General features: G+C 34.6%; 1 protein-coding gene across 6 annotated transcripts in view; it reads right to left on the reverse strand.

Annotated features, from left to right (window-relative positions):
• Positions 1 to 1015: 1015 nt before the first annotated feature.
• Positions 1016 to 25903, reverse strand: part of EML1 (EMAP like 1) — a 125933-nt gene continuing 101045 nt past the window's right edge. For all 6 annotated transcript variants that reach the window (XM_085317457.1, XM_085317456.1, XM_085317461.1 and 3 more), the window contains 15 exons: positions 24364 to 24433; positions 22417 to 22527; positions 19919 to 20014; positions 19227 to 19361; positions 17673 to 17772; positions 16606 to 16760; positions 15250 to 15375; positions 14837 to 14968; positions 10970 to 11037; positions 9388 to 9476; positions 8769 to 8866; positions 8558 to 8645; positions 8289 to 8384; positions 2844 to 2974; positions 1016 to 2570 (listed from right to left, as the gene is read on the reverse strand). In XM_085317457.1, coding sequence (XP_085173583.1) covers positions 2445 to 2570; positions 2844 to 2974; positions 8289 to 8384; positions 8558 to 8645; positions 8769 to 8866; positions 9388 to 9476; positions 10970 to 11037; positions 14837 to 14968; positions 15250 to 15375; positions 16606 to 16760; positions 17673 to 17772; positions 19227 to 19361; positions 19919 to 20014; positions 22417 to 22527; positions 24364 to 24433 — 1621 coding nt within the window. In that variant the 3' untranslated portion in view covers positions 1016 to 2444. The remainder of the gene's footprint in view (positions 2571 to 2843; positions 2975 to 8288; positions 8385 to 8557; positions 8646 to 8768; positions 8867 to 9387; positions 9477 to 10969; positions 11038 to 14836; positions 14969 to 15249; positions 15376 to 16605; positions 16761 to 17672; positions 17773 to 19226; positions 19362 to 19918; positions 20015 to 22416; positions 22528 to 24363; positions 24434 to 25903) is intronic.

The following is a 25903-nucleotide window of genomic DNA, read 5'->3' on the forward strand; positions in this document are numbered from 1 at the left end:
CCATTGCAAGTAATGACAAATTACCTACAAATTTTTTAAAGGACACCTGAAAGATCTCCATGTAAGCAAAAAATAACATGTAAGCAAACATATATATATATATATATACATACATACATCTATATATAGACATATAGATTTATAAACACCAAGTTCTGTAACTAGCTATCCAGACAAGATCAGAATCTGTCACTTGGGTATAATGAACTCTTAGAATCAAGTTAACCCCAGTAAAGGTAGGAGTATTATGCCTGGGTTTCACGTACTTTAAGCCGAGGGAGGTTGACACTGCTGTCAAAAGRAGTTGCCCCACTTTTCCTTTGTCCATTTACTTCCAGCTTCACCTTGCTCTTTTCTTTGTCTCAGTACAAGCATTCGTCCAGCTGCCAGCCAACCTGATGAGCATACAGAGGCAGTGGGTTTCCTGTTCTTCAGTAGTGTTTCTTTGCTTGCTTTTTTCCTGAATTAATTTTAATGGGGTTCCTCTCCCAGTCTGGCTCTCCCTATGGCTCCATTAACTCTTCTACTGCCACATGGGATGGGAATAAGCAGCTGGGGGCAACAGTTCTCCCTTCAGTGATAGTATCAGCTTATGTCAGCTTAAAGCGACCCTGAAACCTTGGCCTTTGGAGCTTGCTCTCAGGCAGGATTTTCTAACACAGAAAATTGTCAGGAACTCTTGCAGTGAGGACAGCCCTCTGCAGTGGAACGGCATTCCTCTGCCAACAGTGTACTAGGAGCTAGAATCAAGAAAAGTCTGTAGCTGAAAGCAAGCYTTTCTTTGCTTTTATGAAACTTCAGTTTCATCCACTACGTGCGCATTAGCRATCACATTCTTAGAGTTAGGCATATGCTTGAAATTATGTACCGCCAAATTCAGATTTTATCCCCAAATATTTTCAAATGCAACTCAGAATTCACGAATGTGTCTAATTAAGTAAAAGTATCTACCTGGCAGGAAGTTTTTCATGTTGAAATGAATCCATTAAATTGAACAGGAAGAATACATTAAAAATTCACTTTAATACACGTTTATTGGCGTCCTGCACTTTCAGTGTAAGCAGGTTGGAGATGTAATAAAAAAGTTCAAAATTTATTGGTTCTGTTTCATTTAAATCACTCTAAACAACCAGTGCTTTAGAGYTCAAAGAATTATCGTTTACTGTCCATTATTTTAATATTATCTTTTTTCGAATCTGCTTAGAACTCCTCTCTTTTAAAATTCTTCAGATACATTCCTCAAAGCAAACAATACATTTCAATCTGCGTCACAATCAACATTGATAAGGCCTTCTTAACCATTTTATACCACCTCCACTATTACTTCATTGCAAAACACAATCTTATTTCATACTATAAATATCCATCCATGCACAAAACACAGGGGCCAGAAGTTACACAGTAATATTATGTAGGCTTCCAAGACTTCCTTTACCCTCTGCAGGTTTATGGTACACTTAAAAAGATATCTTTAGACTTGGTCTACTTGGTCTTAAAATACAAATATACAATATCCGTAAGCATAAAAAAGTAAAGCTAGATTGCCTTACCATTTGTTATGAACTGCTAAAATCTTATACATGTACAATATAGTATCATGCTGATTAATATACATATTAGTTAAATATATCAACCAATAATGGGGATGTGGTCAAGTTTTTTTTGTTGTTTTGTTTTGAAATAGGAAATTGTTCATATACAACTAAAAATTTTGATTTAAACTCATATGGAATACCTGAACCGCAAACATCTGTAAACCCTGCTGAGATATTCAGGTTTTAAACTGGGGCAAAACCTGCTGATTTGCTGATTTCAAAGGGAATACAACTCCTCACAGGTGATAGCTAAGGTTGCTATTCCCAAGGGAATGCAAATTTACTAAAATTCACATTTGCTGATCGAGAACATGTTAATATTTGCATCTTACAGCTTGGTTTATACCTTTTGCATCAATTCATCATCCTCCATCGGAAACAATTCAGTACCTCAATGTCRCCATAGATTTTTCTAAATAAGTAGATATACAGTACAAAGTGTAGATAGTGAAACAAATAAGCACATATATACAGTCTTTGAAAGGCATTTTTGTGACCATTTTAGCAGTGTTTATATAAAACATTTAAGATAGTCACATTCTGCTGATACCACTGTATTGCAAACTGTCAAGCCACATTTTTATATTAAACTTGTACTGCATTATATATTGTACAAAAAAAGATAAAACAATCATTCGTAAGGTGTGACACAATGAAAAAAAAATCACTAAACTGAGTAAGGTAACCAGCACAGGGCTTAATTTTCCTGAGGTTTGTAAAAATTCTTTAAACAAAAATCACAGTGACCAGGCTAAACTGCAAACATACTGTTAAGTTTTAAATATACAGTTTATACATGAGTTCTGTGCATGGTCGACTCAGCTGTGTATGTTCACGCTGATGCTTTCTCTAAATGACTCGCCACTGCATAATACTTGTATCTTTTCCGCCTGTGGAGATGAGATGAGTGTCTTCACAGAGAAAATCTACATTAGTTACATGACTACTGTGTCCACCGTATACATGGCTTGGAGCCTGGAAAACACCACATTAGTGAGAATATAAATTGTTGTAAAATATAACATTATAGCATAGCATTCAAATTACAACGATATAAAAGCATCCACATTATTCTCCTGAAATACTGTAATATTAAATCAAATTTAAAACTTAATGTTAGTGTCAGTCAGCATTAACTAGCATCCTTTATCATGCAAGTTCCTACTCTTCCTTTTTTATTTGCACATAGGAAAAAAAAATCCTGTGTTTGTGAGAATTACAAGAGTGATTTTTTTTTAATGAACTTACCCTAAACTGTGAACAGGGATATGAGAAGAGATGTACTTTGCCAAAATCATCCCCTGTTGATAGCAGTTTTCTCCCGTGTGATCGACAGACAGCGTTGATATCTGTTCCATCTGAACCTTCAGGCCATACACCTGAAACACARGGGGACTAATTAAAGGTTTCTATAACGGAAATACAAGTGGTAGCTCAGGTTTTTGCCATAATTTAAATAAAAGATTACTTTTTAAAAAAGTGATAAAAACAACTGTTACTGGGTCAGTGTGTGCTTAAGCACCAGCAAAAATMCAGATCCTAATGGGAAATTAAGCACAAAGAAATGCTTTTGTTTATTCTTTCTATTCAGCAAGGTATTTTTCACTCCAGGAAGGTATTCTGCAAAATTATGGTTATATAGCCAAGCCTACCAAGATTTTTACTTGGTTAGGTACAGAATTGTATGTTACTTTTTTTTTTTTTTTTTTTTTTTTTTTTTTCCTTTTTTTTAAAGTTTTTTTTTTCCCTTTCATACAGCTACCAACAAAGAAGCTTATTCATGTATGACCTACACTCTTTCTTCACATTACTATTACATGCTCCAACACATTTTCTTCACATTCTGTAGTTTAAAATCTATAACAATTTTAAATTGTTATTCAAATAATGAATCCCTCAAAACCAAACTGAACATATTATAAAATCCTAAAATACTTTTATTTTACTGTAAGTAATTCTCCTACTTCCTTATGTCCTATTCCTTGCTGATCTTGCACAGTGTTGTTCTAAAATTAAACTGTGTGCTCACTGATAACAAGGGCCAAATCTTTGTACCACATCTTAAAAGCTCTTGAATGTTCATCTGCTGAAATTATAATAAAACTCAACCCCATATTGAAATTTCAGTTTTTCTGCATACGGTATACAGAGCTGGGTATTTCACCCTACCGCTTACCCCCTCCAGATAGATTCTATCATTTGGACTACGGAGAACACTGAAGTGGGAACCTGCCCTGAACTGTAGAAATAGCTAGCACTTGCTGTGCTTGTAGTTCCTCCCAAATATCGTTTTTGTATTTTCTAATTAAAAAAAAAAAAAAAAAAAAAAAAAAAAAAAAAAGCAGGCAAAAAAGGAAAGAAATGTGGAAATGTGCAAGGGAGAACCATGGTACTAACAAGTAACATGGGATTAAGAATGGGGCACAGAAGACACAGAAAGGCTGTTTTAAGGAACTGCTTTGACAGAAAGGAAGCTGTATGAACACAGAACACTAGCGGAAAAGAGACAGGAGTCTCCTCAAGAGGTCAAATGGTTTAAAAAACAAGATTGTCAATATGAAAAGGGGAGAGGATCATATCAGTTTATTTTTTTTTCTCTGAGACTCTATGATCTTTCACTAGTGATTCCAGTGTCCCACTATTCTCATCGTTAGTTTTTCCTACTGTGTAATCCCTTTTGCTGAAAAATCAGTCCTCTATTTTTTTGTCAGTCCTGTGCAGGTACGGAAAAAGAGATCAATTCCTTTCTCTTGTTTGAAGACTGATGCCATGCTATTTTCTCCTTCTCTTCTCTAAAACTCATTCATTGCATCTTTTCTCATGGAACAATATTTACATGTATTATTATTTTTGCTAGTCATCACTTGGACTACATTATCTGTTGGTTCAACATGCAAAATCCAGAAACAATATTCCAGCTGTGACTGAAGCAGATACTGAGGATAAATGGACAATTACCTCACATTTTGCATGTCATCCTTTTCATTATACATCCTCCTAATGTATCTGCCTTTTTCACGACAGCATAATAATGTTGCCTCATGTTCAGTTAGTAGGCAAGAGTAATCTCCTGGTCTTTCCATGCAGAACTACTGTCTTGCCTGCTATTCCCCATTCTGTATTTGTACAATTGGCTTACGCTGTTTAAATGTATAAGCTTCTATTTGTCCCCATTTAATTGCCTCCTTTTTTTCATATCATTATTCTGTCAAGAAAATTTTAAATGCTACTCCTGCAGCTTAATTTCATCCACAAATTAAATAAACATACTGTTTTATCATCCATATTATTAACAAAAATATTTAAACAAAAATAATATTCAGTGTACAGCCTTTTAATTTGTTTTGCACCCAGCTCAGTTGTGCATTCCTAGCTTGCTTGCAATATATTGTCAGGATTTTTATAGCATCTTACATTTCTTTTTTTCTTGTCCTTCAACTCAAATACATATTTTTCCAATATTGGGCATGTGATATGACCTGATGACTTGTCCAGTAGCACATGGTTCTTCCAAAAGCATATAGATCAGTAAGTGTTTTATAGTCTTTTGTCCTTCAAATTTATGTGTGTTTGCATCACTCGAATATTCTCTATTGAACACGTTTCCTTACATGCTGTTGATTTTGGTTGAATCATCTCCAAATACTTCCAGGCTGACTAATCTGTTCCCGTACYTGAAGGCAGGTGTTCAATAGATCAATGTTTTTCCACCCTGCATTGATTTTGCTCAACTGTGAATGTTACACACACTATTTGTGATGTCTAAGTGATTCTACTTGAGTGAGAAAAATGTCTCTAGTTTCAGTCAGCCAGTGGCTGGTAAACATCCACATACTGGATGCCTCACATCTTTGATGTCGTGACTGCTTCTGCTATGCCCAGTAGGGCAATCTTGGCAAACATTTAAAGACTGTTCATAGTGGTTGCTCTGAGGCCCTGAGGTACTGAATAGTGGAGTGACCTCCAACTTTACTGGGTCAGCTTCCAATTTAGAATTTATGGGCTTCTTCAATTTATAATTCTAGGCACTAACTTTGCATTTTATCGTCTCCATATGGGCTCTGAATATAAGTGTATCTTAGTAATATCTGCTCTGAAGCAGTATTGAATTCATTCTTTTCCATTCTTCTAGTACCTTACATATTCTCTGTGATGTCCTGAAACAAGTATTAATGGTTCTGTGATTACATTAACCAGTTGCTTTTAGAGGTACAATGATGTTCATCACACTCAGATACTTTGAATATATCTAACTCATATTTTCTAACTTATTCCTTCTCTACCTAAAGGATAGGTTTTATCCTTTTGGTGTTGGCACTAACTAGGCTAGCCATCACATTGTAGAAGGACTTCTAATGAAGACAGATTAAAATAAAACAAAACAAAAACACCCCCACGCTTCTGCCGTCTCAATGTCATCACTCCCTTCTAACCATCTGAGTAGCAGGCCAATGCTGCCCTTGGTTCTTCTATTATTACTGTACTTGTCACAAGTATGCAGCTATGTTTAGGTTTTGTTTATATCTCTCCTTGATACTCCAACACAGTTCCTACCATCTGCATTCCTCCTCCCTGTAGCAGAGGTCAGCATTGTTTAGCCAAGTTTGCCTCTTGCTGCCATTTCTATCTTTCCTCTGTGCTGGGAGAATTTGTGCTCTTCATATCATTTAGAAGGAAATAACCAGCTCTCTCCAATTTTTTTCTCCAGCTTGAGATCTTACTTAGCAGAACTTTAGATTTATGCAGTTTGCCTCCCTGAAGCCTATTATTCTTATTTTGCTGCTCTCTTTCCTTCCTGTTCTTGTGGCTAAGACCTCCCCGATTCCACTGTCATTCCCACCCAAGACGTATTCACGTTCTTAATATGTTCTCTACCTACTTAGAATCAATTCTGGAAAAAACTCCCTTCCAGATGCTTATTTATTTTCTATATCAAAAAGATACAAAAGATTTTTGATAATGTGCTGGTTAGCCTATGTACTGTACTTTCTTTCCCAGCACACTTCAAAACAATTAAAATCTCATATCTTCATTGATTCCTGTGTTTGACTGATTCCTCTAGCTACTAAAAAATTTTCCCTTCACTTGATCTTTCTGGTAGGATGGACAACAGTACATCTCTACTTACCATTAATAGTCTTTTTTTCYATTTATAATTATTATACATTACCTTTGTAAACCTAATTGTGTATCTGGGAATCCTCAGTATACATGGCATCCTGTTCTTTCCTTTTCCACTATGCATCTTTTCCTGAATAAGTTATACTCTTTCAGTTTAAACTTCCATTTGACTAACTTTCTCACAGTCTCTGTTACATTAGTAAAAAATATTTTTGATAAATATTAAAAATACCACCTACTTTTATTTATTCCCCATACTTGTCCCTCTAGCTTATAAAAACGATAAAAAAGTATACGATGTTTCCACAATTTCCTCCTTGTCCCAGYAGAACATTTTGTTCCACAGTCTTGCTCCAAAAGCTGATGCTGTTGCAGAAAGGAGGAAACCCCTCCTAGGTGCAACACCCTTCTCTTAGGGCTCTCGATGTGCCAAAAGCAGTCTCATATTTCAGTAACACTATATTTTGCATGGGTCCAATTTATAAAGCATGGAATACTCACTTAAGTGTTTTTATCATTTCAGAATATCTGAACCTTTGATAGTAAACACAAGGATTCTGTGGCTTTGTGACACTATGTCACAAGCCCCAAAGATTAGAGATTGGACAAACACATTATGGTAACATCCAGCCTTTCTTCTAGGATTTTCTCCTTTTACTAAATCTACATGTTTAGTGAGACCCAAGTACTGCCTGCTAGCTTTAAATTTTACAAAATGCGAGTAGTTTTTCCTAAAATATTGCTACTACCACCCCATCTTTTAGGCTCTAAACATGTCCTTTCTGCCTGCTTTCCAACACATTACTGCATCTACTTAAAATACATCTGAAAGTCTTCCTTATTTACTGCTTATAATAAAACAGACTCTTCTTTTTACCTCTACAATGTCTTCCTACTTTATCCTAACAATTTGATGTTTCTAGTATTCAGCTTTTGTAACGATCAGTCAAATTCTGCATGTGTTGGAAATAAATACAAAAATTTAGAATACACTATAAAGAACAGGTCCTCCAGAATTAATACAAGTCRCATGAAAACAAATCATCATGATTTTGTTACACATGCTCCTGTTCTTTCTTTTTTCTTTTATATCTTTCATCTCATTTAATTGTATTAAATTTATTATCTCAAAGTCCATTACAAGTTGTTTGTAATGGAGGCTACTACTGACACTGTGTATGCACAGTAACTGTGCAAACACAAAACACAAATGAAACTGATTCTGATAAGGGGATTTGGTCCAGAGGCTGCCTAAATAAATGATATGAATTCCATGGAATTGGTACTTTATACCAAAAGAGATTGAGAAGCAGTTCTAGCATGACAGAATGGGCAGTTTGTGATTTCTTCCCTGTTTCCCACACTTCTTGCAATTTTATATCTCTACTTGAAGCTGGCAGGAATATATTAAATCGGATCCTTTCTGGATTGAAATAAGAGGACAGATTGTGATAAAAATGGCATAACAGAAGTTCTGTATTTTTTCTTGAAATATGAATAGTCATGTTTCATAAAAAAAGTTGTCATTACAAGTATTAGTTAATAACAAGAATGATAAGAGCTTGTACATACCAAAAACATGGAATCCTAAAGTACAGGTATAAGTGGCCCATTCTATATCTCGAGTTGTTTCAACACTCACTACTTGTTTACAAGCAGAGGGGATCCCTATAAAGGGAAAAAAAGCACGACAACATTTTTAATTTCAAAATTGTATAGACTTTGATTGTACCAGATGAATTAAAACATATGGTCTCTCTTTGCAATTATATGGTCTCATTTAAATTTTAAATYTGAATCAGGCTGCCTAAACAAAAAGACAAAATATAGTTGTTACTCACAATATAGGATTTCATAGTCCCCTGAATTAGACACAAGATATTGTGAATTAACAGACCAATCCAAATGAGTAATAAAGCTGGAATGACCCTATGAAGAGAAGAATATTATATTAGCTGTGTTAACAGAATCTCTCACCATAACTGTATTAACACAATCTTACAAAACACACTTGGTTGTTAATAATGAACACAGAGAAGAAAGGTCACTTACTGAACATTTGCCAATTCGAGTGTACTTCCTTCCATTTTCACTTACACCATATATATAAATACAGTTGTCATGGGAACCTATCGCTAAGAAGTTTCCATCTATAAATACAAAAGTGAATTGTAATTATTCTAGTAAGAAGGAATTGAAAATGATTTTAAAGAGTTATTTTGTCACAGACAATGGAAATCATTCTTAAAGGCCTTAATATTGAAAAAGAAAAAAGGTAGTTCTGCTTTTTTTCCTTTACAGTTATAAGTTGATGCTTGTTTCAACATCATAAACAGCAGGTTTATATAGCAAATATTACTTCTAAAACATGTAGCAGTTCTGGAAGCAGCTATTGTCAATTTAGGGCTAACCCGATTGCAGCAACATACACAGTTAAAATCAAGTTTGTTTTTCCCTTCCCATTAAAACCATGCTGAGTATGAGGGATTTAAAAACGGAAAATAAAGAAAAACTAGAGCTTAAGACACCATCTATTCATTGTCGCCAATGTTTCACCACATATTTATTTTCAGCTTAAATATGGCAAGTGGGGAACAATTTTAAAACAACCCCCAAATTTAATAAGAAATTCAACACTTCATTTTCAACCAGTAAATAAACTCTCTCAAACCTGGTGAGTAACGCATTACAGACAGCTGTTCGTTTCCGTCTGTGTGTACAGTGACCAAGTCTTTTGTTTCTGTGTCAAACACAAACCACCTGTTGTAAATACAGAAAGAAGCCAATAAATCATTCCATAAGGAATTTATTTCTGCTGTAATCTTGACCAAATTTTCTTTGTCAAAATAATAACACTCCATACGTTTTTCACCAAAGAAAAAGAAAAACAGCAACTGCTACTCATTTCAGTTTATTTTGTTCTTTAATGGAAAAGTGGTTTCTTTCCAGTGATTTAAAAAGAATAATTTTCAGACATTGACCTTGATATCAATCTTCTGATTTTATTCTGTTTTACCATGTGTCATTCATTATAATAAAGTATGAATTATATACAATTAGTCTCCTCCTTTAAGGCTTCTCTATGCTATGCTAACATTTAAACTGATGCCTACAATAAGTCCCAAACCAATGAAAAGCATGAGCAAGAATCAGGATTGTTTTATCTTGGAATCAGAACACATTGATTCTTGTGACATGAAGATTTCCTTTATTTATTTATTTATAATTCACCCAAATTTAATTTGGGGAAACATACAGTGGACAAAGATAAATTTTGCATTTTAATACTTACACCAGATTATTAAAGACAAAGTAAAGATTCCACCCCAAAACTTCTCCTTTTGAAAATGTACAATTCCAAATAATCTTGATTACCTATCAGCGTTCTGCATATTCTCAGTTACGTTTAATTATTTTCAATACGAACWGCCAAGCCTGCCCTCAGGAGAGGACAAAATTATGGTGAAGGCATTCCATTAAGACTCAGGCAATCAAGGCTAAACCCATGGATCTTTCACTGATTCACGATGTAACAAAGGGCTCAATTTTCTCTATAAAATGAAGATACCAGATACTAATTTTCTCCCTGGTTTTGCTCATCTTCAGGCAGAAGTAGTCTCTTAATACATATTTTTACCATGCCTAACATTGAGACATTTGCCAAAATTCTGTTAAAGCCCCTGGATGTTATGGCATTAGAGATAATAAACCACTTATTAGATTTTCAGATGAACACCCTTTTCCTGTGCGATTTCTTCTGTGCAACCCCTCAGGGCCTCGGAGAAACTCTGCACACACATCTGCAAAGTTAATCCATTATGCTCCTTCAAACTCCTCCTTCAAACTCTCCTTTGCAATGATGGACACACAAATCCAGCATTTAGGTCACTGGTTTGGTGACACCACCTTCCACGCATGGTCTCATTGCCAACCTACCCTCCTGCCCTGTGAAAAACCTTCTCGTCTCAGGCTACCAACTGCCCCAGGGCAGGGACCTTCTCCTCATTCTGCGTTCATGCCATGTTCACCTCACTCAGCACAGTGGGGTACTGGTCCAAGGACAGGGTTTCTATGTCACTAAGGCAATACAAGTACATTTCCCTCTCAAATTCAATTGAAATCAAGAGAGGATGCACAAAAGAGAAAAGAATTGCACATGCATCTGGAAAAAAAGAACAYGAACTTGGATTTGGTGAGCTGGAAAAATCACGTACTGTTTCTTGGCGCCCTYGCTGTAGCCCTGTGCATCTTACCTTCCTGTTAGTGTCCCTACTGCAACAACGGATGCCGAAGGATGAAAACCTGAAGACTGCGCTGGATCCTAAAATGTTTCAGAAGGAAACACACATTGTTAACCAGTTCAGTTCTTAACAAAAACTCAATTCAAATTTTTCTTCAGGAATCATTTCTTTTTTAATACAATTTGAGAAAAAAATAATACATTTTTAACTGATTCAGACATTACCCAATAGACTTTTCCTTCTATACAAGGACACTATTTTTTTTTTCCACACTATCTAATCTAAAAATAACTTGGCAAGTGATTTCGTAACAACAACACTGGCTAAGGCAGCTTCTCACCAAATCACAAACAAGTAAGAGATACAAACAGCTTACCAAATTAGGGGTGACCTAAGAATTAAGTATCAAAGCTGCAGTTTACCTACTGTCTAAAGGACATGTGAGTATGCTATTCAACAGAACTATGYATTACTTTGCATGGAGGGATAAAGTGCAACTTCTACTCACAGAGAAGACTTTTTCAGCACCTGCCAGTTGCAGCTGAGTGGCAGATTAAGGGCATGAACTGGGTTTCTTATTTTGATTTGCAATATGGAAACATTTACACTAATTTTTGCAAAAATCAGTAGTATAATATACATAGAATTATAGTGTTTTTCTTTTTTCTTGCCCTCTATATGTAAAAAAAAAAAAAAAAAAAAAAAAAGGCATTTTCTTTCTAACGTACTACAGCTACAAAAAATCAGCTCCAGAACCCTGCAAGTCATAGGAGAAAGTCCCGAAACAAATAAATTACTTTTTTTCTGATACATGATGAAAAGTGATTTTAAAATGTAAGCAAAAAATCAAGTAATATAGCTCACAAAAATGCCTACGTTATCTTGCTTTTCAACATTCTAAAATGCTATCAATATTGCAGCCGTTTTTATTAACTTGTTTAAATTTTTATTAATTTGTAATTACTTGCCCTGGTGGCTAGGTATAAGGGGCATTCTCCTTAATTTTRAACAAATTATTAATTTCAAAGAATTTACTAACTTCTAAGAAGTCTCATAGAATCATTAACCTCTGAGACTTGTAAATACATGTTTGAACTACTAGAACAGTCCAGAAAGGGAAAATTGCTAATTCTTCAAAGTATAGCTTCATGTAACTACTAAACACTAAAATATTCTCTTGCATAAAATAGAGATTCCAACAGTGGATATATTCTGAGCAACAACTTGCACGGATAACTACATTAAAAAATCTTAGATCATTTTGACAAAAACRGGTTCACATCAAATGATTCATTCACTTTAGATAAGCAGTCAGTGACTGAGGAAATACRGTCTCAGACATTTCAAGTGGTTAATAAGGAGATTATTGTCAAGACTGATAATAGAAATCTTGTCTTAATGAAGCAGTGACTACTTGGAGGGAAAAAAAAATAAGTCTGGTTTAATAGACCTACTGCTGTTGCCAATCACTTCAAAAGAATCAAGATAAATAAAGGAGGTTCTTAAACATTTCAGAAACAGTTTCTTAGAGGTCGCTTCATGCCTGTATAACCAAGCTAAATATTAACTGATATTAATATTAATTGAAACTCACTATAACTCGTAACTGTCTAAGCTCCCATTCTGTTTTTCAGAAGACATCTGGAATAAGTGGAAACTTTGCCCTTGTTTGAGACGATGGTAATTTATTAAAAATAAATAACTATTTCTGAGAAAGTAGCTTATCTTGCTAAYAAATTTGTTTTCCCCACACTGTAATTATCTCCATTAATGATGCTTTGCTACCAATGCTGCGTGCTCAGACAGCAGGAGAGCTATTACTCTCAGGACCTCCCCCAGAAAAGAGAGATTTTGCCAAATTTTTGCAATTCTTTTCATGAATATAGGCTGCTCTCAGTATACCATTCCTACAATGAGAAATATATCTGAAATGCCAACTTTTTATTCTCCAAGCTTTTTGAAAGCGAACGCATGAATACAAAAGCATACCTTCACACTGAACAGAGTGAAGGATCACATTAATACATGCAACTGAAAGACTGCAGACAAAAAGAAATTTATCAAAAAAACAAAAAATTGCATCAATGGTTTCACTTTCCACTTCAAGATATTTATAAAAGACCTGCACAAAGCCAATTGCGCAACATTTCTAAATAATCARATTAAATCTCCCCATAAAATTATTATTAAAACCCAGAAAGGCATATGTAAAAGTTTCTAATTTTCATCATTGCTCAAGTCACTCTGAATTGCTCTTAAAGCAATAATCTAATTCTTCATATTCCATACAAATGCAGTATGATACACTGCTATTTCTGTCATTCAAAACAAAGGCGTGCATAGGTTCTGTCCTTTCTTACAGAGTCTGCCAAGGTAAATCCTGGAAAATTGGTTTTATTATTGATTTTTTTTTTTTTTTAATAATGCTTTGTCATGGAAGTTCTTAGACTAAGCTGGTGTTTATTTTGTCTTATATTTGGCACTTTGGAAACAGTTCAATCGATTTTCAGTGTATTAAGATTTTGACACGTCTCAAGATTTGACCATATATGAAAGCACAATTACAGTATCCCTAAGGACTGAAGATAGAAAGTTTATTTTTAAATCTAAGATATATTAACATATAGTAAATTTTTAAATGATCAGGAAATAGGAAAATATAGTTTAGTAGTTATTTTGAAAAATTTTTTTTTTTTTGCAGGTTCAGAAAGGCCAGCATGCATTCTCCTCCATAATATACTACACACTAGTATATAGTATGCTATACTATAAAAATTGCTAGGTGGTTCATCTATAAGAAAACTCCTGGCTAGAGTTTGAGGGCTACACTAATCTGTAGATGTGGGTAGTTGATATATATATTTATACATAYATATCTCTACACCAGGTTGCTAGGTTTTCTTCTGAAGTAATGTTTGAACTTTTCCAGTGGACAGAAGGGGCAGATAGGTAAGACTGAGAAATGACCTGGATTATTCCTATATCTATGTGCATCTCCAGAAAAGCACAGAATCAGTCAGACATCTACAACAAGATATAAAAATAAGACTGTTTGAAAAATGCTATAGTGGCGTCTCAAAGTAAAGAGACAAAAGTTTCAYTGCTGTCTCTAGGAGATAAGCCAATATCTTCTTATGGGTAACTATTCAGAAAGGTGACAAATTGCATGAGACAAAAAAAAAAGTACTTTAAAAATAATTTTCTAGTGATGCTTGTAATAATCAAAGACTCATGTTATCACTAAATCAACATTGTAAGAGTTTGAAAATGCTCAACTGAGTATAAAGTATACAGGTATACCAATACAAGTATAAAACTGAGCCTCTACTATCTACTCCTTCAGTACCTAAAAATTCAGTTCATACCAGGGATAGGAAGTGAAAAACTAAAACCCCACTTCTTTATTTGTGAACAGAATCTATTAAAAAAATCCTAATCAGTCCTAGGRAAAAAATAAACAAAAACAAACAAAAAAAAAMCCCAAAGCTAAAAGTGTTAGCAAAAAATCCTTTTCCTTCTGAAGCCTATCAAGTTCAGGATAGTAGTATATTAATATTTCATCAGAACTACTTTCAATTGATAAATACATCCAAGCTTTATTAAAAACATGCCAACAGCACTGTATCTTTCTTTATGATACAACACATAGATCCATACAACCTAGGMCTTAAAATTCTTGTTTTGCTCCACAGTTTTGTTTTTCAGCACTATGCCCATTTTCAGAAATACAAGCCTCATGACACTCGCTTAGCTTTTCTCCTTGAAGTTATATTTCAAGATACTTCACATCAATAATCTTAAGAAAGAACAGTAAGAAAAAACATAAATTAATTGAGAACTTCTACATGAAGAGTAGAGATTTGTTTAATAAATTTCTACCTCTATAATCTTGTTCCAGATAGGACGATGAGTGGTCGCGTCCCAGAGGGTAATGTGTTTGTCATGTCCACAAGTGAAGAACTGAGGTTTAGAGGAATGGACTGCAAGTCCCCAAAGCTCATCAGTGTGACCCTACATGAACAGAAATCTTTCTTGATAGGGTGGACAGCATTATCAAGACTAAATGCATTTAAACAGCATTAAAATTAGGAAACTATATATTAAAGCGTTACAAATACACTGGCTTGTACAAATACATTGGCTTGGATAGACGGCTATTTATCATGTTAATTTATTGCTAAAAGTACTGTAATGATAAATTCAACAGGTTCACATTTACAATACTTATCTTTGGGCAATACCTTTACTGCTCCTACACTAATTAGAAACACGTACGTAAGGCAGCGACTTACTTGGGTAATTGGAAAAAAATCTCCTGACAGCGTGCCCTGGAGAACAAAGTTTCTAGTCGTTCCTATTAACACAACATCACCTTTTCCCTCTGCTACTGTTCTTATTGGACCAAACTTCTCTGGAATCTGTGTTCATAACAGATAAACAGATAAGTCAGACTAGAAAATGACTTGTATGGTGCTAGCATTTTTTTTTTTTTTAAGACAGATGGCCTAACAAGTGCATTTTAATAGAAATTGTACAGAGATGACACAAAATACATAAATACATACCCCTGACTTTGGAAAGTTTATAACAACTTGCACCAGCTTAGTAACTGTTTTTATATCACTGCAAGAGAAAATATCCTTATCTACACAGCATTACATATATACAGATAAACTAAGTATTTCAACAAGCAGAAAAGGTATAGTTTCATCATGCTGCATTAACTCAATCATAYTTTAATTACAACCTTGATATCAGATTAAGTATTTCTACTCAGAGGTAGTGTCAGGCTTTATATCAGTAGCGCTTTTCTGCAAGTTATGCTCCTTTAATTGCACCCTAGTCTCTGGAAGACTTGGTGCAAATCTCCAACTTAAAGCTCAACAGAAGATGTGAAATTAAAAAAAACACACAAAACCACTGCACGGACAAATAAATGAAAAAGAAAGTAATCATCTTCAGAGGTCATGGTTAGAAACAGCATAATAAGCATGTATCTTGTGCTGTGTTAAAAAACAAGTTACTGTAAATAACATGCCATTCCAGTTGCAAATATATTTGGAATGTTTCATAATAGACAATTGAAAGGGTTGAAACCCTTTCCCAAAGCTTTACACTGATTATACTCTTTCATCCAGTATGTAAACGCTCATATAATCCTGTCCAAACAAATTCTATTTTAAAATTCAAGCTCCTATACAGCACTGAATTGACTTGATGAATTTATTTTTTAAATTAAAAAAAAATATCCCATAACTAACAAAAAAAGAGAGAGGGRGAAATCAAGTGATTAAAAATATATCATTTTGGAAATTGAAAAGAATTAAATCAAATATTGTAATAATATTTAACACTATAATAGCTGAAGTAAAAAATGATCTAACATTATCAATTGCAAAAAAGGAAGAAATATATCATTAGAAGATATGTTTTCCAATTCAAATAGATATTAAATATAAAATATTATTTAATGAATAGCCTATCACAGAAATGATCAATCACTCCAAAGGCATTACATTTTAGCATTGACTTTCTTTTTCATAGAACGCTTTTCCATAAGAAAAAAAAATGATTTAAGAATGTCAGCTCAAAGACAGCTAAAATCTCACTCAGAGTGACAGAGTTAATTTAAAGACAGGCGATATCACCTCTGTTTTATGAAGTTTTTGGTAATTTCCATTCCAAGATATTAGTTTTCGATCTTTTCCACCTCCTGATACTAGTGTACCATCTCGTAGCATACAAAGTGCAAATATTCCACCTTCATGCGCCCCTTGAACTGCGTGGCTTATTCTATTGGTACCTGGATATATGGAGAAAAGAGATTACTACTGAAATATTTAGGTTACTAGCTCATTTTTTCTTTTGTTTTATTTATCTTTTTTATTTCTCTACCTGTCAAGGGTTGTATTCAACAATGATGAGGGCAGATACTGATCATTGCTTGCTAAATGAGTCACACCACGTTGCTTCCCTGATCTTTTATCTTTTATCTCCAACATCATCAGAGAAGGCGTTGACTAAATATGATGCAGTTGTCATCCATACTCCTCCCTTTACTAAAGGGCCTCCATCAGAGGAGTCTCATTACTCCTCTGCATGGCAGTAATTTACAGYAAGTGAATGTTTAAGATGTGGTTACTATTGTCGTCAAGCAAGAATTGCCTGCTGATGCCTAAAACAGTCTTTTCTTAATAGAACAGGCTTTTTAAGAAGTTTGTCCTGTCTGGTTAGTCCTTTTTAATAAAGCTAAGGGATTCAATTAAATCTTCATAGATTCTCACTTGACTTCCTAGGGAAATAACTAAAGCTACTTGTTCCTTTTTCAAAAATACTTGTCAATATATAAGTACAATTTTTGTAGACACTATATTGAGAGAGAATAGGAGATCATCAGCTACGTTAACAGTGATTCTTGCAATCACCTTCATTAAAGAAATGAATTTTCCCTGCTATTCCTTACGTCAGTAAAAGCCATAATTGCTGGCATAGCTCTAGGGTTTAACATTTGACCAGAGGGAACACATTCTATGGTATTTTCTGTCAGGGCAGTCAGGCATATGTTCTTTTAAAAGCTAGTAAGAAAATTGGATTGGTCTTGGCAAAGAATTCAAGAAAAACAAAAAAATTATTCTTCCTAAAATGGGATTACAATCATGTAAAAATTCAATTTTTTTATAATAAGGTCTCACTATTAACGTCAGTCTTGTCTTACCTTTCCCCCAGACCAAAATATTGCCGCTCGAGTCTCCTGTAATAGTATCACCATTTTCAGAAAAGGTCACACACAGGACAAACTTTGGCTTCTCTTGTTTCTGTGTGGTTACAAAAAACAAACTCACAGCAACACACAACCCGTTCATTTTAACTGTATGCATTTGAGTAATTCAGTCTAGTCTTTCACAGTCTTTTAGTATTACTTAAATGTCTACACAGGAGTTAACCACGCTCCTACAGTCTAAACAATTAATCTAGGCAAGGGTAAAAGATGCATCAGCTGAGGTTGGGCTCCCAATACCGCACGTTACAGCTGCATTCCTGCAGCAAGCGAGAAGGCCTGCCAACTTTTAGCACAAGACCAAGAATATCCTGGGAATCCTCAATCCCTCAGCTCCCTCCTAGCCCCAAAGGCTCCAAGCGTTTGGAAATGACCAAAGATGCAAACAAACTTTATTATTATTTTTTCTCCAAATATTCTACTAGAGACTTTAGCTGCAGTATAAATTAAGAAATCATCTTTTGATTGACTCCTAAGTTCAGAAGTGGAAATGTTGCTTTAAGACCCTAAATTTAAGATACTGACAAAAACAAAACTGGGAAATGAGTAAGAGAACAAATCCGTGCACTATCTAGTAGCTTCTAAGGACATTATTTACAATACTTGCTGAATAAGAATTTTTATGGTTTCCTTTCTCCCTTAAAGTAACTGGAACCAGTTATTAACTAGGACTGCCACAATTTTACATTTACAGCAACTATATGGTATAATAGCATCATAACAGAGGCAGAAATCTCTCTAGTTGCTTAGAAGATAGAAATGAATGAAAAACAAAACAAAATAAAATTAAATGCATTATCTCATCCTTGTTTCACACAGAGTGTATAAGCTGACATTGCGATGGAGTTATTTTGACTATACTTTCAAGTCATGACTCCACAAGCAAACAGTTAACTAGGCYCTACTGTAGTTATCTGCAGTCAGCGCAAACTTCTCTCATTTGCACATGCAACTGCTGTAAAGCTTAGTCTATATTTAAGAACAAAACCAAATCAAGACCTTGAAATTAAAATGATATTTACCACATACTGTCCAGCTCTATCTGTATATGAACTACATACGTGTATGTATCTGAGCAGAACAGAGAAAAAGGAAAGAATATTCATATTCACAAAATTTTTAATTGAATTAGATAAGGTTTTGCAAGTTTTCCCTCTGATAAAGAAAAAAAGGCACAGTTTTCTTTCTTTCTTTTTTTTTTTAACCTGAGGTGAGGAGAGACAGTTTTAATGCAATTTTCTTTTGCTGGGGAGCAGTATAAAGAACATAGAAAAAGACATGTAAGGAACAGAATGGGAACTATACTTCAAAACTTCATTGTGGCAATCCATCAAAAGGTTCTCTGTGCCATGCCATGAACGCTATTTGAATTTTTGTAAAACTGCATGTTTAATAGTTTTTTTTTTGATTTATTCAGATATTACTAAGTCTTATTTCATCAGGATTGTACCATTACTATAAACATAAAATTAAGAAAATAGTTTATTTTACCTCAAATAATCCTTGCTTTTTAATGAGGGAATTCCCTTCTAATGTCCAAAAATAAAGGTGTGATTTTCCACAAGTAACTATTATATTTGTGTCGGTGGGGTGAAAATCTGCAGCAAATACAGCCTCATTAGAGCACTTGGAAAAGAAAAGAAAAACATTGTATCAAAATCTAAATTCAAAGAAAACACACAATATAAAATGGTCCTCTAGCTACATAAACTGATCAACTCCAGATATAAGAAAAATACTGAGCCATTCATTTATTATTGTTTGTATTTCTATTTATTATACTGGAATATTTTGGTAGAATACTTTGAAGCAAAAAGACTGAAGTTAAATGATTTTTTATTTTTTAAGTTAGTATCAAAAGTTTTCCTTCAAAAGTATGGTCTGATAAGGAGAGGAAGATCCATATGAAAGGCAAGATTAGTTTGAAATGTTTCTTTTCTGCACAAGCTCCTATCATTGCATCCTAGACTTTTAAAATAAATTCTAACATGACTACAGCAGCAAAAAAGTTATTAAGATAATCTTAACAGTAAGAGGAAAGAATCCTTTTCTTCATATTCTTTGCCTTTTATAAAATGAAAACGTTAAAAAGGCACAAGAAGTTAAATATAGACATTTTATGACAAGAAATCCAGATCTACATACAAGCAAGTAGCAGTACACAAAATATCTTATTGCAACACCTTGACATCTGCCAGCTTTTCCTCTTTCTGCCAGTCCCACACAGAAAGCACATGGTCATTTGAGTCATCCACTGAGCACAGGCTACTTCCTCCATTCTAAAGAAAAACAGGGAAAATATTAATGCATCCATAAGCCAATATTAGAAACACATAAATACCCATAAAAATAAACACTTCTGCACAGGTGAAGTTGTTATATTTTTAGTTATCCCATAGACCTTCATGAAATACAGCACTTTAAAGAATCATTGAAAAATAGAGCTTAAACAAGGGATATAGAAGAGGTACTCTCAGGAGAAACTGTAGAAAAATACAGTTTGTGAGGAATGAGGTAGGTACCTTCTTTAAGCTTTCAGTGATGTAACTTCCCAAGGCAATCTACACATCACTACACTATTAAGAAAGCTTTTCCTGATGACTGAAGTGAATTTCTTTCATTGCAGTTTAAAGCAGTTACTTCTTGTTAGAGCTACTACGGACATGGGGAATAATCTATTCTTTATCAAGCAATAATGGAACAAAATTGGGGAACAAGGGAAGTAATGAGAATTTACTCTTTATAGATGTATTTTTTATAGTTATAAATTCTATCATTCTGTGCTTTCCTAATTGTAATGACCCTAACTCCTTCAGTCTTTCTTCTTGCATTATATTAGCTAGTCTTTTCTCCAGATAATACCCATTTTTCTGAAGTCTGAATCCAAAGTCTGAAGGACCAGAGACTCTACCTGAGCTGAGGGGWGCAGACTGACATCACAGGTCTTAGTGACGATGCATCTGTTCATCCCAAAATACCCTACCCAAAATATGGTCATTAGGTCATTAATGTATAACAACTAGATCTTTTTCCAAGTAGCAGCTATCTGGAAGGTAATTTTACAGATTGTTTTCTTCAGACGATTTGAGTTAACTCCTAGCTTTGTCTCTACAGTGAAATCAAGCAATGCCTAATTGCTTTTCAAGCCATTTGAATATGTTTTTTACCCCACTGTTCCTGGCATTGACTATGTTAGCTGTGACTGCAGATGACCTTGCAGATGCAGAATGAGACTGTGGTTACACAAGCAAGCCTTTGGCACCAAAACTGATACAAACCGTCCCTTTCCTGACAGCCACACCACCGTCATGTGTTGCTGCCTCTTGAGCTGGGCAAGAATGAAAGTTTTGACAATACAGTGTGAGCATGTTTGGGGAATGGATCCATTCGGAAAAAGAGAGCCAAACTAACCCTGCTTCTTCTTCTCTCTCTCTCTTTTCTCATATATATATACACATATATACATATATATATATGAAAAATATATATATATTTTTWTATATATATATAAAAATAAGGTAGGTTGGCTGTTTTCCTGATGGATCAGGTCCCTAATAAACTTCCCAGGTGCAGCTACAAAAATACCAGTTTCAGTACAGCCCAGGAGGTGGGAGAGAGACAGGAATAAATAGCCTGAAGAGGGGGCTGTTTAGAAAGAGATAAGCAGTAYGGTGATGGGATGGCAAATAATGCTCAAAATAGGCTAAGCTATGACTGTGAAATCACAGCATAAAGCAAACACGTTAAACACTTCTGCTTTCTCATGGATAACATCAGTAGTATTCCTCCATTATTAAGTACACTATTCCTCATCTAGTTAGATATGTACAGAGTATTCTCTTGATATTCCAAATGTTTGTGGAAATTTTCACCAAAATAAATTCTGCCCATGAAACACAAAAATTAGTCCTCTCCTTTTTGAAAACACTTTTCTGACGACTAGCATAAATCATCACAATACATCGAGGGCTTATATATTTTCCTCTCCACTGAAGGCTTCTAGGCTTCTGTGTGTCAGATTATAAACTCACGTTTCTATATGGCACTTGAATACATTTTGTGTCATCTTTTTTACCTCCTTGATAGATCAGAGTTTGAAGGGTGCTGACAGAAGGCTAACAATAGAGGATTCTGATTCTCAGCAATCCTTTTTTTCATATGCTTTTTGCTGCTTTCAGGCAAAACATTTTTCTACTACTATGTGAGCCCCATTTTCTAGATTCTAAATCAGGGGTATCTGTCATCATAAAAGGCAAATTTTATACACATAATGCACAGAAAAGAATAGCTGCAGAAATAGAACAACTCTTTTTTCCTTTTTTAAAGGGAGAAATGTAATGAGAAGATTAAAGGGAAAAAGTAAAGATACTGAAATTTCTGGAATACAAGTACCTTTCTAATTGTCTGTCCCTGAAAAAATTAACTGTATTTTATGGTATGCATAAGACAGACCTCTGAGACTCTTGAGATATTGCTAGCTTTAATAATGATAAAAACTGTCTGAAACAATTGGACTTCAAAAGTTCCTCTTCTAAAGAGGAAGCTGAGAATGACTGTGCCCAGAAAGCACACCTTGGAAGCTAAAGAGAAGAGAAAGCTTGGTCAAGGAAGCTAAATCTGAAAGACTTCAAAGATCTGTTCGGTACGTATTCTTGATATGTATGACTATTCATTTACTTACAGATTTAGAAAAAGCAATGCAAGTGACAGCTCGGTCAAAAAAACCCATTCCAATGACATGCAGTGTATTCAGAGTAACAGAATCCCAGACACGTACATGTGGTGGTAATTGCTACAAAAATAGACACAGAAATAACAGCTGAAACAATGTTGGTGAAAAATACCAAGATTTAAAAAATGAGAATACACCCGAGAAACATTTTAACTCAATTTAAGGCAGGAAAGTTATCAGAAATTCTCTAGAATGGCTGTTTAAGCATAGATATGCTACAAATAAGAACTCTGACCAGGACCAATATCTGGGATTGAATATTCAGACTGAACAGACTTGAAATACTGTACTGACAAGTAATACTGACAGTTGTTAATTCAGTGAAGTTAATGGGTACTGAGACATGTTTCATTAAGTGAAAATTGTTGATAACCTTGTGACATGGGACCTAGGGTTAGTCCAGGATTATCTGTTTAAACCATTGCAAACAAGATGATTCTGGTCATTGTCAAACAGTAAGTAAGTAAAGAAGATTAAAAATTTCTAAAGTGTAACTAATTTCAAAATCATAAAAATGGCCATGGAAAAGATTGTATCTTCAGATTCTTCTTTACAATCATAGTCAGAACAAGTTTTTTATTTTTAACATAAAACTCGAGGTATGTATCATTATACATACATTGCCCCGGAGCGTCTCCCTATGAAATTTATGTGGTTTCCCTTTTTTCTTAGCCATTCCCCGACTTTTGCAACACAAAGAGAGCCTCACACAGTGGTTCAACACGAAGACAGAAATGCTTCTCAAATCCACTAGAGGGCAGTCCCAGCAAGTACATGTTGATGAAGCTTTATATGAAAGCAGTTAGGAATTTRAAACTGTATGTTCGACCTTTGCAGGAAAACAGTAAAGGGCATTTTTCATTTTATTTCCATTTTCCCTGCCCTTTCAACAGAAACTAATAAAAGGTTTTTTACAATATCTGAAAGCAACAGCCATCAGCCTCTCTCTCTCATTGATCATAAGCAGGGAAATTGTCCTTAAATCAAAAACACCCCTGTACCTCAGGTATAGAAATGGCTTTTATATAAGATTATATACCACCTTCTCCTCAAGCATAGGTATCAAACCCTTATAGCTTATTTCAAAAATATAATGGTGAGTAACTGTACTTACAAAGTTAAAAGAATAAAGCCCAGAGATTTCTCAAACACACAACAAAATTTTAAAGTGAGTTCATCTTACTCAACTAAGTTATCTTCACATAAACCTTGTAATGTGTGACTGAGATTTTATTTTCTTCATTTACACCTAGCTAGCCTATTGATAATCCTTTTTTAAATCCTTCCTTATAATTCTTCTTCGATGACATCTACCAAAAATTTTGCAATAGCTTGGCCATAGAATCAACTAAGCAACCTTTTCCTCTGCTTCTATCTATTCTTTCTCACTTATCTTAGGGGCAAGAACCATCTTCTGTCTGACTGAATTCCTACCTTAAAATCAGGCTTCACAATGGCAAGAATAAGAAAAGATTAATTTTTCAGTAAATAACCCAAAGCCATTCTTTCTTGTGCTTTGTTTTTGGCAGTTGTGGTCAGAAATGAACTTGTTACTGTCCAATTAAATCTCCTCTGCTTCTCCTTTTCCTTTTCCCAGACCCCACTTCCCTCTCAGGTGTCCCCTCTAGGGCCAACGTTCCATGTCTCTTTGGGAGACTAACTCCAAAATTACCTTTGGCCTGTGTAAGTAACAGAAGAAGAAATGACTGAATGATCCTTGATAATGGGATTGGCTAACTTTGATATGCTGCAAAATATATTCTCAAGTGAAACTGTGTTTGTGCTCATTCCTAACATTTAAGACCAATTTAACTGCAATTTGAAAACTAAGTATCTTCTTGGCAATATATTCTTGTGAAATACAACAAATAGTATGCCAGCAAAGGGGTCACTCACTTTTCCATCTTTGGATGTACCTGCAACTTGACCTGTTGCTATAGTGATCCTATCAGGATGGACAGCTAGGCTAGAAAAGAAAAACAAGAAAAGGTCAAACTTCAAGCTACTGATTATATTTCCTATTATACTTTTGCTTGAGCCTGTAATAAGTAGCCTTTAGTCATAAAATACATAATAGATATGTAAATTTAATATACCTATTTATTTAATACACCTATAAACAGAACCTACAAAACAATTTTCATGCTCTCTTATTCAAACTGTTCCCTTACAAACAAAGCAGTGATTTGCTTAAGCCCTAATACCTCAAACACATATCTATACCAGCACCAGTGTTACTTATATTGATATTCACCTCATCTATATTTAGATGATTGCAATATATATGGAGTTTACAATTTGAGCTAATTATCTAGCTTTAGATACCTCCCATCAGAGTGGGTAGAGATCTAGTCAGTACAGCCCATGTAGTCCAGCCAACAATCCTCCAGACCAAAGATACACACCTACTCAAACATAAGACAAATTGCTCTCTAGACTCTACTGACTGTACTGTCCAGATATTCCAGGACTCCTACAAGAACTTAGATATCTAGCTAAGTTAGACACCTGCAATCAGGCAAGATGATTCCAATCGATGATATTTTTCCAGAAGAGGAAGGCAGTTATTAAAGTCTGAGCTTAAAAAAAATGTCCATCATCTTCTCCCTAATATTTTTTAAAAGGTAAAAAAATTCTTTAGTAAGAATGAACTAGGGTACAGAAATTACATCATCTGATTCACAGAAACAAAATTGAGATTTATAAAACTGATCAATAACTCATGCCTCTAAGTATAAACAATCTCAAATTTGTATTTAAGGAATGCCTGGAATATAGTCTACATTTGTCCTAAATTCTATCTCAATTCTTTTTTCGTGGTAGCTCTTCATATAGTTCTAGAAGCAAAGTGATGTGCAAAATGAACAGTGGCAATAATTCATTCAGCTTTATAATGCAAAACTGTATGCCCTTTCTAATAAACCTGAACGCTCTGAAATATCTACAGAGTCAGAAAATTGGAAGGAAAGAAATGAGATGGAACAGATCCAGGTTAAAATCTCCCTGTAAAACAACTAGATTGTATGAATAATATGATTTAATGAAACATGCTCACAGTGCAACCAGATTTGATTATCAGTTCTATTTTCGGCTTTCATGGACAACAGGTGTTTCATAATGCCTAATCTAAAGAAGGGACGTCAAACTCATTTCACACTTTAGGGCCCATCAGATAATCCTGGTGCTTGTTTGAGCTGCACTCAACAAGCAGACAGATACTGTTCAGATAAACCGTATGTTCATTTATATTGTGGTTTACTGCTACTGATACTTCCTCACACCTACCATTCTCTAAGCTTGAACAGAGCTAATCACTTTGAAGTCCAAGCAGGCATGTCTGCACGACATTAGGCTGTATGAACAAACCAGAGCGCTCCAGACTAGATTGCAAGGTGTCTGCCATGATATAGACATGCCTGAAGACTTCCAGGAGGAC

Source organism: Rhea americana, unplaced genomic scaffold (genome assembly GCF_003343005.1).
Source record: "Rhea americana isolate MKP2758 unplaced genomic scaffold, rheAme1 scaffold_5, whole genome shotgun sequence".
Taxonomy (NCBI): Eukaryota; Metazoa; Chordata; class Aves; order Rheiformes; family Rheidae; genus Rhea; species Rhea americana.